The following is a 13,144-nucleotide window of genomic DNA, read 5'->3' on the forward strand; positions in this document are numbered from 1 at the left end:
AAGAGAGCCAAGAATACCCTAAACAGGGACTTCCCTGGTGGCGCAGTGGTTAAGAATCTGCCTGCCAATGCAGGGTACACAGGTTCGAGCCCTGGTCCGGGAAGATCCCACATGCCATGGAGCAACTAAGCCTGTGTGCCACAACTACTGAGCCTGTGCTCTAGAGCCCATGAGCCACAACTACTGAGCCCACATGCCTAGAGCCTGTGCTCCGCAACAAGAGAAGCCACTGCAATAAGAAGCCCGCGTACTGCAACAAAGAGTAGCCTCTGCACGCCACAACTAGTGAAAGCCTGCATGCAGCAACGAAGACCCAACGCAACCAAAAATAAATAAATTTGTTAAAAAATTAAAAAAAAAAAGAATACCCTAAACAGACATTTCTCCAAAGAAGAAATACAGATGGCCAATGGGCACATGAAAAGATGCTCAACATCACTAATTATTAGAGAAATGCTAATGAGAACTACAATGAGGTATCACCTCATATCAGTCAGAATGACCGTCATCAAAAAGTCTACAAATAATAAATGCTAGAGAGGTTGTGGAGAAAAGGGAACCTTCCTACACTGTTGGTGGGAATGTAAATTGGTTCAACCGTTTTGGAGAACTGTATAGAGCTTCCTTAAAAAACTAAAAATAGCATTAAAATATGATCCTACAATCTCATTCCTGGGCATATATCCAGAGAAAAATCATAATTCAAAAAGATACATGCACCCTGATGTTCACTGCAGCACTATTTACAATAGCCAAGTCATGGAAGCAACCAAAATGTACATCAACAGATGAATGGATAAAGAAGATGTGGTACATATACACAATGAAATAATACTCAGTCATAAAAAAGTGAATGAAATAATGCCATTTGCAGCAACATGAATGGCCCTAGAGATTTCTTTTTTTTTTTTTCATTTTTGGCTGCGCTGCACTGCTTGTGGGATATTAGTTCCCGAACCAGGGGCTGAACCTGGGCCCCAGCAGTGAAAGCGCCAAGTCCCAACCACTGGACTGCCAGGGAATTCCCGAGATTATCATATTAAGTGAAGTAAGTCAGACAGAGAAAGACAAATATCATATGATATCACTTATATGTGGAATCTAAAAAAAAGGATACAAATAAAGTTATTTACAAAGCAGACACAGACTCACAGACATAGAAAACAAACTTATGGTTACCAAAGGGGATCGTGGCGCAGGGGTGGGGAGAGATAAATTAGGAGTTTGGGATTAACATATACACACTACTATATATAAAACAGGTAAACAACAAGAACCTACTGTACAGCACAGGAAACTATAGGCAATAACTTGTAATAACATACAATGGAAAAGAATCTGAAAAAGAATATATTATGTGTATGTATAACTGAATCACTTTGCTATGCACTTGAAACTAACACAACATTGTAAATTAACTATACTTCAATTTTTAAAAAATGAACACCTGGGAAAATGTCCTGGGAAAGGACAGTCTCTTCAACAAATGGTGTTGGGAAAACTGGGTAACCACATGTAGAAAAATGAAACTGAACCCCTATCGTACACCACTCACAAAAATTACCTTGAAATGGCTCGAAGACATAAACGTAAGATCTGATACTATAAAACACCTAGAAGAAAACACAGGGAAGAAGTTCCTCAACATCAGTCTTGGGGATGCTTTTTTGGATTTGACACCAAAAGTACAAAAAACAATAAGAGCAAAAATAAACAAGTGAGAGGGACTTCCCTGGTGGCCCAGTGGTTAAGACTCCATGCTCCCAATGCAGGGGGCCCAAGTTCAATCCCTGGTCGGGGAACTGAGATCCCACATACCACAACTAAGCCTGCGTGCTGCCAACTACTGAGCCCGTGCTCTAGAGCCCTCCCGCCACAACTAGAGAAGCCTGCACGCCGCAACCAGAGAAGCCAGTGCGCTGCAACAAAGACCCAGCACAGCCAAAATAAAATAATTAAAAAAAATAATAAGTGAGACTACATCAAACTAAAACGCTTCTGCAAAGCAAAAGAAGCAATGAACAAGATGAAAAGACAACGTACCAAATGGGAGAAAGTATTTGCACACTGTGGACAAAGAATGCTGCCTGCCATTTCAGTAAACAAAGGATGTTGCAACCATCAAGCCAGCAGTCACTGCACCTGCCTCCACCAGTGCACCCTGAGGGGAATTCAGGATGGAGAGAGACAGGGTACCAGCCATACGTAGTTAAGATGCATATTAAAGGAATGATTTCCATAAGCCCAGAATCTTGCATCTTCCCATACACAGAAAAGCACTAAAATCATTAACTTGAGATGTCTGTTTCTTGTGATTAGCAGTAATCTTTTGATGTTCCCCTGTATGTTGTTTTTGTTTTGTTTTGTTTTGTTTCAGCAAAAACTCCCATATATTCTGGCTCCTCCCTTACCTCAGAGCTATCTGAGAGGCTGTTTTCTGGACTATAGTCCTCAGTAAGGTCCCAGAATTAAACATAATTCTCAACTTTTAGGTTGTGCTTTTTTTTTTTTTTCAATCAGCAATAACACATATCTGATAAGGGGTTAATATCCAAAATATATAAGGAACTCATACAACTCAACAGCAAAAAGCCAAACAAATCAAATTAAAAAATGGGCAGAGGAACTAGACATTTTTCCAAAGAAGACATCCAAATGGCCAATAGGTGCACGAAGAGATGCTCAGCAACACTAATCATCAGGGAAATGCAAATCAAAACCACAATGAGGGGCTTCCCTGGTGGCGCAGTGGTTGGGAGTCCGCCTGCTGATGCAGGGGACACGGGTTCGTGCCCCGGTCCGGGAAGATCCCACATGCCGCGGAGCGGCTGGGCCCGTGAGCCATGGCCGCTGAGCCTGCGCGTCTGGAGCCTGTGCTCCGCAACAGGAGAGGCCACAGCAGTGAGAGGCCCGTGTACTGCAAAAAAAAAAAAAACACAACGAGATATCACCTCACACCTGTTCGAGCAGCTATCTTCAAGAAGACAAAAGATGACAAGTGTTGGTGAGGATGTGGAGAAAAGGGAACCCTTGTACACCATTGGTAGGAATATAAATTGGTTCAGCCACCACAGAAGAAGTATGAAGGTTCCTCAAAATATTAAAAAGAGAACTACCACCTGACCCAGCAATTCCACTTCTGGGTATATATCCAAAGGAAGTGAAAACAGGATATCAAAGAGATATTTGCACCCCCATGTTTACGGTATTATTCACAACAGCCAAGGTATGGAGCACCCTAACTGTCTGTCAACAGATTGATGGATGAAGACGATGTGGTATATGCATACAATGGAACATTACTCAGCCATGAGAAAGAAGGAAATCCTGCCATTTGCGACAACATGGATGGACCTTGAGAACATTACGCCAAGTGAGATAAGTCAGACAGAGACAAATACTGTAATATCTCACTTATATGCAGAATCTAAAAAAGCCAAGTTCGTGGAAACAGAGAGTAGGATGGTGGTTACCAGGGGCTGGGGATGCCCAGCACCTGGAAAGATGCTGTTTAAGGGTACAAACTTGCAACTAGTAGGTGAATGGGTCCTGAAGATCTAATGTGAAGTATGGTGCTTATGGACACCAATACTGTATTATATACATCAAATCTGCTGGGAGACTTGATTATTCCCACCACAAAAATGAAATGATAATTAGGTGAAGTGATGGAGGTGTAAGCTAACGCTACAATGGAAATCATGCTGCAATATATAAATGAATCAGGTCAGTATGCTGTACTACTTAAAACTTAGTGACATGTCAACTGCATTCCAATAAAGAGAAAATCTGACACAGTTATTTTGTATCCATTCTCCTGTTGATGAACGTCAGCTGTTTCCAGTTTTTCACTGTCATGAACAGTCCAGCTATGAGCCTTCCAGCATGAGCACACGGCTCCCACTGCACACGTGTAAGTCTGGGATTATATCCAGAAGGACTGATGCTGGACCAAGGGTATTGTTACCCTTATTAGGTAACAATAAAGTGTTGTCCAAAGTGGCTGCATTAATGTATATTCCTTTCGCATATATACACTAGAAGGATATATATACCCCATAATATTACTAGTGAATGATCTCCAGGTAATAGATTATGGATCATTTTCTTTTCTGTAATTTCCAAACTTCATAGAATAAACACATATCAAGACCTTTAAATTCTGAAACGTCTATAGACAAATACATAACTACACACAATATAAATAAATATGCCACGAATATGCAAAGAGTGTGTCATACTGGCTCCCTCCCCACCCCCTTACCTGCAGGTCCCGTTTACCACCTCCAGCTTCAGGACAGTCTGCAGACACTGGCAGTGCCGGGCCTCCAACGTGATGCTCACTCTGCACTCCCCCAGTGGCTGAACTTGGCCACTGGACGGCTCGATGACGAAGGGAGACACCTGATGAGGAGAAGGACGAGGAGTGGGGACACATGGAACTGCAGAACTGGGTGCTGGCCATGAACAACCAGGGTTGCCCCCAAGCTGCCCCCACCCCCTCCCCCGAGCGCTTCTAGGATGCGGAAGGAGGCAAGCGGGTGGGGGAACACAGCTGAGCAAGAGCTCAGGACGAAGAGGATGAAAACTGAGTCTCCAAGGAAACCGGAGGTGGAAGGCAGAGGGAGTCGCCCTCGGCGTGGTGGCTCTGAGAGGTCTGCCCGCCCTGCTGCGCAGGCGCGCGTCAGGAACTGTCGGCTTCAAGTAAGGAAAGCCACCAAGCCCCCAAACTAGGGGACAAGCTTCCATGTGGCCACAGATTTGCCCTTTGCACCTGTAACTGTGCCTTCCTGGTACAGACCCCTCCCCATATCCTCTGCTGTAGCTCCTCTCTGAAGCACCTAGATGACAGTATCCGCTGCACGTTTCCTAAGTTGTTTTACAGACGCTAAAACCACCACCAAATGGAAGAAATTAACTACTTGATGACCATGAGCACGTAGTCCCCGGACCTACCGGAGCCTGAGGAGTGATAACGTTAACCCCTGTGACACTGCCCTGTTACCTCACCATCCCCCAAGCAGAGAACTGTGCACGAACTGAGCACACACGCTATGATCCACCTCCCTCACCTGGCCTTCAAAAATGTTTTGCTGAAACCCTTCGGGAAGTTTGAGGTTTTTGAGCACGAGCCACCTAGTCTCCTTGTCTGGCACCTTAAACACTACACCTTCCTTCACCACAACCTGGTGTCCGTAGATTGGCTTTACTGCACGTGGGCAAGCGGACCCAAGCTTGGTTCAGTAACACACCCACGTGGTCTCTGCCCCACCCCGTCACACCCTCACCTCACTCAGCCCCACTGCAGGCTAGTTCCCACTCACCCAACATGTCCATCCCCTGCCCTATACCAGGCACTAAAAGGGAAAGGAAAAGGCTTGGGGAGAAGAGTGCCCCTCTTCCTGTCCAGGCTGAGGCCAGGAGCACCAGCCTGACTGCACGGCCCCGGGGCCCCAGAGGGGCCGCACTGGCTAGTCGGGGTGTCACTGGACGTTGAAAGCTTACAACCAGGAGGGAGGTTACTCCTCTTTGGTCTCTTCCTTCCTTGAGACCAAGGCCATGAAGGAGTGCAAGGCACCTGCCTGGAGGGAGACCTGGCCGCCCCTGCCCAGTCCCACCCCACCTCCACCCTGGCCGCCGTGCTGTGCTATCTTGGGCCCTGTGCCCTCTCACTTCAGAGGTTCCACCGCCCTGGCACTGGAGGGAGGGTGGGCTGGCCTACGTCTCAGGAAACGTGGCTGGCATGCTCTGGCCTGGCTTGTCCAAGCTTTGGGCCCAAGCTCTGCTGGTAAGGAAAGAGCCCCTTTGCTTTCTTTGCTCGTTGCTCCTCACGTGCCTCTCCTTTGGAGCCCGGTGGGTGTGTGTGGGGTGGGCGGGGGGGGGCGCTATGGTCTGGGTCTGGGTTTCTGGGTCCCCTGGCCTGGGGACATCTACAAACCCCAAATCTCAACATTATTTTTGAGAGCTCACAAGAACACAGCACAGAGAACTGTAGAGACAGGACTGCTACCAGCTTCGATTAGGACATAAATCTTAATGTACTGTGAAACTGACAATTACTTCAACTGTAAAATGTAGTTATTCTTCACTATGGGAGAAAAACACAGACTGGGAATCAGAGAACTTGGATCTGATACGATTCTGCCACCTATTAGCTGTGTGGCCCCAGGGAAGCCCCTGTCCCTCCCTGTTTCTCCTCTATCAAGTGACAAGGTTGGCTGAGGTCCGTAAGTTTCCAACTTCGCTCTGGGAAATCCCAGGGGTTGCTCAGAAGTCCTAGGGCAGGGAAGTGGGATGTGGGGAGTGGCAGGGCGGGGCAGGGATGCCTGACGAGGAGGCCTCTGGGAGCCAAGAACAGTCATACTCTATTCTAGATCTTGGGCTTCTGCTGAAGGTTTCATTTGAAGAAAAGGTTACTGATAGCACCCTGCCCGCAGTCCCAGCGCCAGCCTCTGTGGTTCCATGGTCCAAGCAGCGTGACCAGTGACCCCTGGGGGGGCCAGTGCTAACTCCAAGCCTGTGGAACAGACCACATGGCAATGTTTCTTGGCAATGGTGTTGGCCAATTCGATGCAAACTGTCATAACTTCTAAGTTTCAGGGTGCCTAGTGGAGAAGCGAGGCCGCCAGGTAAAGGAGAATGGCTTTCAAGTGGAAAGGAAAAGTCCTGGAGAAGGGAAGGTGCATTGGCAAATAAGATGTATGTGTGGCTGTGACTCTCTTTCCTCAGCTCCTGAATGTGGAAGAAAAAGTGTGCAGCCCTCTAACCAACAGGGGAAGTGGGCAGCAGGATGCGGGACCTGGGGAGGGAGGGTGCTTTCACCAGACAGACCTGGCCAGAGTCTCACACGTGCAGCAGCTGCTCCGACAGAGCTACAGTCACCACGTGGGAAGGGTGGGCATGGTGAGCCAGTGGTTTATAGCTAGCTGCCTGCTGGTGTGGCTTGGGCTTGTTCAAGACTGAACATAGGGCTTCCCTGGTGGCGCAGTGGTTGAGAATCTGCCTGCCGATGCAGGGGAAGCGGGTTCGAGCACTGGTCTGGGAAGATCCCACATGCCGCGGAGGAACTAGGCCCGTGAGCCACCATTACTGAGCCTGCGCATCTGGAGCCTGTGCTCTGCAACAAGAGAGACCGCGATAGTGACAGGCCTGCGCACTGCGATGAAGAGTGGCCCCCACTTGCCGCAACTAGAGAAAGCCCTCGCACAGAAACAAAGACCCAACACAGCCATAAATAAATAAATAAAAATAAAAAAGATTGAAACTTATATTTTTATATATATATATATATATATATTTTTTTTTTTTTTTTTTTTTTTTTTTTTTTTGGCTGTGCCACGCAGCTTGCGGTATCTTAGTTCCCTGACCAGGGATCAAACCCAGGCCCCGGCAGTGAACGCACCTGAGTCCTAACCACTGGACCACCAGAGAACTCCCTGAACATGGTATTTAAACATGATGCCATGGGCTTCCCTGATGGCACAGTGGTTCAGAATCTACCTGCCAATGCAGGGGTCACGGGTTCGATCCCTGCAGAGCAACTAAACCCGAGCACCACAACTACTGAGCCTGAGCTCTAGAGCCCGCATGCCACAACTACTGAGCCCGCGCTCTAGAGCCCGCGTGCCACAACTACTGAGCCTATGTGCCACAACTACTGAAGCCCGCACTCCTAGAGCCCATGCTCCGCAACAAGAGAAGCCACCGCAATGCATTCGCAATGTGAAGTCCACACACCGCTACGAAGAGGGGGCCCCCCCGCTCGCAGCAACTAGAGAAAGCCCAGCGCGCAGCAACGAAGACTCAACACAGCCAAATATAAAATAAATTTTTAAAAAACCAAAACAAAACATGATGCCATAATTTAAATGTAATGATGACGATGCTTAGCCACTTTTAATATTTTCTATTTTTAGAGTAAAAGGAAAAGTGCTGTTTGAGTGGAAATGATTTGCCTTTCGGAGCCTTTTGGTTTGGGCGGCAAGCTCACCACCTGGTGGCAGGTACTCAAAACTGCAAGCAGGCTGGGAACCTCTGCAGGGAGCCCCACGGCCTGCCCCTCCCCGGGGGCCTTTTGGAAGCTTCCCGCCCAGCTCAGCTGCCTGTTTTCTTCCTGGCTCTGGCTGCTCTGAAAGGAACAGGAAAATCCAGTTCGGGGTTAAGTTCTGCTGTAGAAAGGACCCCGACTGCCTAGAGACGGGATGGGGGACTCTGCGAGGCAAAGGTCACCAGGCAGGTGTTTCCTCTCCAGCCTCCACGCTCTGAAGGCACCAGCAACAGTTCCACGGCTCACACAACACGCGGGTTACTCGGCTCCGGTGGGGGTGGGGGGGAGAGGGGGGAGGGGTGGCACCACGAGCCAGCATCGCAGGACTTACGCTCTCTTGCCTTTCTTGCAGGCAGACCCTGCTCTCCTTCATGGACCACGTGGCCGGGAGCTGGCTGACGTTCCGGATCTGGATGGACTTTGTGGCTCTCTGCCCCAGGCGCAGCAAACCAAACTGAAGGGCTGAGACGTCGATGACGAGGGCAGGCCCCTGAGGCACCCAGAGGGGCCCGTCACCCGGCCATCCGGGCCGTGGGCTCTGTGCCCTACCCCGGCTCCCCGTCCAGCCCGCCCAGCCGCCCAGCCCCGCCAGAGGCACCTTAAAGGCCGCCTCGACGTGTAAGACCACGGGTGAGGGGGAGTCTTTGATTTCACACAGCAGGCTCTGGCTCGTCGGGCCGGGGACACCCCCGGTAAAGTTCAACTGAAAATCCTCCACCTCGCTGGGCTCTGAGAGAGGGAGAGGAAAGGTGAGCCGTGGAGAAAGGAAGCAGGGGCAGGTCCCCTCTGTGGCCGGGCTCAGATACCTGGCCTTGGCGTACTCCTTACCCACCACAGGGCCAGGCTGCAGCTGGAGCTGATCAGGGGGCCATGGACCCCTGCACAGGCCCCTTTCACCTCGAGCTCTCCTTCCCCAGCCAGCCCCCACCTCGGCCCCTGCAGTACCGATGGTCCCCGTGCAGGGCTCCACTTCAACGATGTGGCAGTCGCTGATCTTCCCCCACGTGTACCTGATGGCTGATCTGCTGTTGTTCCACATCTGAAAGACACACCCCAAGCCGGGCTCCCCGTCAGATCTGTACTTGCTAAAGGACTGCGGGACTGTGGGCTCACAAGAGGTCCTCTCGACACCTCCCCAGCTACATCCCGGCCACCCGATGGCACCAACGCACACGGCGGCACACGGCGGTTTGTGGGTGCCACCGCCGGTCAAAGATGCCTAAACCCAGGAACGCGTGCCACAGTCCTGTCGTTTGGAGGATGCTGGGAAGCTGACAAATGACAGACGTGTCCGGCCCAGCGTCTGTTCAAACCAAGTGGGTTCCGGGGCTCTGGGAAGAGCCTCAGCTTCTCTGCAGTGGCCACCACAGCTGGCCCCGCCAGCCGCTTCCTCCCCATGCTCGCGCCCAAGTTCAGCACCATCTCGGGCAGCCTAGGCTGGGAAGGGACAACCACCTACCTTGAAATCCTTCTTCACGTTTATCCCAACGTAGTTCTCCCCGGGGATGATGAGGGCATATGGTTCTAAGAGAACCTGGAAAGGTTCCACTGAGCCTTTCACCTCGATTTCCAGGACAATCACGTCATCCACAGAGTATGAGGGATCCTTCGGGCTTTCCAAGTGCAAGCTGGACACAAAGCCACCATGAGCTAGGAGCCATCGTGTCCCGCATCTCTGGTCTTGTGAAAAGAAAGCGCCCCCTGCCCACAGCCCCCTGAAATCAGAGGCGTCAGCAATGCCCTGAAACAGATGAATGCCTGTGGCTGGGACGGCAGCTCAACCACAGGCCTGGGGCGGGGGTCCCTCCCTGCACCTCCAGGGACCACCCTGCAGCAGCGTCGGCCAGGATCTCCACACCAGCTGACTGGAGGCCCCCCACCGACAGCTTGCTCAGGGAAGCACTGGCAGAGGTGACGCCTTGGGACAAAACCTCCCCTCATTAGTCGCCACCACCCAGAGGCCACCAGCCTAGAGGCCCGGCGGTAACCGTGAGCCTGGGGCACAGCTCCAAGGTTCCAGGATAGTGAGTCCAGAGAGCTGTTCCCTGCTTGCGGAGCCCGCTCCAGGCCTGGGTGCCAGGGCAAGGCAAGGCGCTCCCACGCGCCAAAGCCTGCCGGGGGTCAGGGGCTCCTTCACTCCGTCCCAGCATGCCCAACTGCGTACCCCTCAGCCAGGGGCCCGGTTCCCGCTCACCTCACGGGCTCTGGGACTTCCTCTAGCACCATCTGGAGCACGCTGTGAAAATCCCTGGGCTGCAAGGCAAACACAGCACCCTGAAGACAAAAGCCTGCCCCAGGGCAGGCTGAAGGCACGGCAGGCACCCCTCCTCCCGGTGGCCTGGCCCCCAGAGAGGTCTTCCACGAGACACAGCGCTGCTTCGCTCGGCAGTGCCCGCAGTGTGTCTGCAGCACCACACCCTCCCGGGAGAGGCCGTGAGATGGCTGCGTGCTGAGAGGCAGGCCTGCTCTCTTACCAGCAAGGGTCCCTGGGCATCCCCCTCACACTCCCCCCTCGCCCGGGACACACACGGCTTCGTGTTGGAAAGCGGGGGTCGTGTGAGCCTCACTCTGGGGAGCCCCACCTCCCTCTTTCTGGGGGCTTCTGTGGGCTGGGCAGGAATGGTAACACCTTTGATGTAGTAGAGACACGGAAGACACTAGAGCCGAGGAAACAAGCCCAGGCCCTGGCTGCAGATGGGGCGTGCAGGGTCGGGACCAGGCAAAACGAGCTGGACACCAAAGCCGGCCACTGGCCCCGCTCTTAGCTAAGCGCCAGCCTCGGCAGGATGCTAGGGATCTCGGCAGCGTCGGCCGTGGCTTCAGTGTCACCAAAGAACAGGGACAGAGGGTGAAAACATCGTGACCCAATCATGTGTGACCACCAAGATGGCCGCACTCGAACCTCTCGAGGAGAGAAGCTCAAGAGGAATTCGTGGTCTGTGTGGGGCTCGAGAGCTCCCGTGTCGGGGGCGATGGAGAAGGCCGTCTCCCTGTCGGGGTGGGACTTGATGCTGTCCGGGCTGTAGGTTTCTCCAGGCATTAGGGGCCTCAGGTTGGGCTTCATGATCTGCCAGCGGAAGGCCAGCTCCACGTGCCTGTGGGGACGACCTTGACAGTAGGCAGTGGGTCCAAGTCCATGTCCCACTTCTGCCAGAATCAGCTCCCCCCACCCCCGGCCTGGCCCTGCTCCCGGAGTGAGCAGGAAACGACCCAGGAGCAGGACATGGCCAGGTCAGCCTTCAGGCCCTTCCCATGGAGGAGCCTGGGGGCCCCTGGGCAAGGGACAGCACAGGGGGCAGGGAGTCTGCAGACCTCCCAGCACAGCCCCACACAGCAGCTGGAGGCTGGAGCCACAGTGACTCGGGGGAATCATGCTCTAACCATCAGGCACCCCCCCAGATATCAGGAAAAGTTTCTGCCTTACCTTCTACCGCATGAGTTTTTGCCACATCGACCCCACCCTCTGCCTCTCCAGCTATGGCCTCCCAGGACAACTGCTCTGGCCAGAAAGATATGTGCCCACTGGCTGCCAACAGGAGCGGTGACAACTCCCTGGTGGTGGAAGGGGTGGGACTCCAGGTGTGCTGCTGACAGCAGGTGTCGGTGAGGGGGACGGCAGGTGAGAACTACTCATCCTGCCAGGCGACAGAGCCTGTGTAAGGCCTGGGTCACTTGGGCAGCCTGGCGGGGAGGCTCCCCAAGGTCTGTCCTGGTGTAATGATGGAGCTCAGAGGACGGTCAGGGAATAAATGGCATGAGAGCTGAACCCACAGGCCATCATCTGTCTGACGCTGGGACTTGGGTGGCTTCCCCTCGTGGGCTGGGCAGGACCCCTCTGGAAAACTATTCCTGGTTAAGGATGCTCCAGAGGATCTAGAGCAACACTGTCCAATACGACATCTTATAAATCGGCTCTAATACGATAGCCACCAGCTACCCGTGCGGCTACTGAGTACTTAAAATGTGGCTGGTGTCACGGAGGAAGTGAGTTTTTACTTTTACTTAATTTTAATTGATTTCCATTTAAATAGTCACATGTGGCAACTGGCTACCATGATGGACAGTGCAAATCTGGATCCTTCCATCCTGTGCCCAGATCCCCCCCTGGCCTCTGGAAGGAACCACCAGCCTCACTGGGACCTCAGGCCAGGTGAGGAAGGAGGGAGGGTGTGTGCTGGGGTCCCTCACAGGCGTCACTCACGTGGCGTTTCTAATAATCAGCAGTTTGCTGGCCGTGGACTGAAGGTCTTCAGGCTCGAAGCGTAGGAAGTGCTGGGCTGTTAAGTCTGTGGGCTCTCCGGGCTCCGGCTGACTTTTTTCACCAGACACATAGATCAGATCCAGAGCCACCAGCTGCCCGATTCCTGACAAAGTACAGTAGTGACGTTTCACTAGGGCTGAAACCAGGACTCTGTGGCCGAAGGCTGTCACAGGACCCAAGCCACCATCCACATGCAACCGCCGTGATCGTGACCCCGGGAAGTGCACAGAGGGGGACAGGGAGCCAACAGCACGCAGGTTCATGTCCCCACGTCACCTCAGACCAAAAGAAGGTGATTTTGATAACATAGCATGTAGCAGGCATTCAATTAATACCTGGTGAGTGAAACTGGGTGGATGGTAGACAGACGGATGGAAGGAAGGAACAGGGCACCTTAAGGAAATTCAGCAGGATGCCCCTTCTAACTGTACAGGAACCTACAGGTGCCCTGGTCGTTTCTGTGTGAGTCACTGGCAGTCCCCCAAAGGAGATCGCGGTGAGTTTCAAAGTGACTCGATAAAAGATTGCCCCCCAGGTTTACATCCCTCTCGCACTAGACGGCCCCTTGGGACAGTCCCGAAGGCCACACTGGCTTGGGTCTCTAAGGTCTGACCAGAGCTAGAGGCCCCACACCAGAGCCCTGGAGGCTGCAGCATCCCCTGAGTGTGCCCACCCCCAAGGGGGACCGGGCGCAGCTGGGCCACCCCTGGGAGCGCACCCAAGCCCACCTGTGGTCACCAGCTCCTTTATCTGGCAGTTGTCACACACGATGATGAAGGTCTGCTCTGCCTTTCCCAGGCTGGTTGGGAGGAACAGGACCTGGGGAAAGAAGGGCT

At 52.6% G+C, this 13,144-nt stretch overlaps 1 protein-coding gene across 14 annotated transcripts in view; it reads right to left on the minus strand.

Annotated features, from left to right (window-relative positions):
- The window catches only part of DLEC1 (DLEC1 cilia and flagella associated protein), a 104,223-nt gene that overhangs the window by 19,491 nt on the left and 71,588 nt on the right, over positions 1-13,144 (minus strand). For 12 of the 14 annotated variants that reach the window (XR_007479677.1, XR_007479678.1, XM_049715840.1 and 9 more), the window contains 9 exons: positions 13,037-13,142; positions 12,249-12,411; positions 10,950-11,142; positions 10,242-10,300; positions 9,507-9,675; positions 8,993-9,086; positions 8,646-8,776; positions 8,379-8,537; positions 4,265-4,404 (listed from right to left, as the gene is read on the minus strand). Coding sequence is in view for 12 of the 14 variants with exons in the window: in XM_049715840.1 (XP_049571797.1) it covers positions 4,265-4,404; positions 8,379-8,537; positions 8,646-8,776; positions 8,993-9,086; positions 9,507-9,675; positions 10,242-10,300; positions 10,950-11,142; positions 12,249-12,411; positions 13,037-13,142 (1,214 nt within the window). In the remaining 2 variants the exon portion in view is untranslated. The remainder of the gene's footprint in view (positions 1-4,264; positions 4,405-8,378; positions 8,538-8,645; positions 8,777-8,992; positions 9,087-9,506; positions 9,676-10,241; positions 10,301-10,949; positions 11,143-12,248; positions 12,412-13,036; positions 13,143-13,144) is intronic. The other 2 variants (XM_049715841.1, XM_033402135.2) reach the window with 1 other exon arrangement.

This window comes from Orcinus orca, chromosome 10, assembly GCF_937001465.1.
Source record: "Orcinus orca chromosome 10, mOrcOrc1.1, whole genome shotgun sequence".
NCBI classification, from domain to species: Eukaryota; Metazoa; Chordata; class Mammalia; order Artiodactyla; family Delphinidae; genus Orcinus; species Orcinus orca.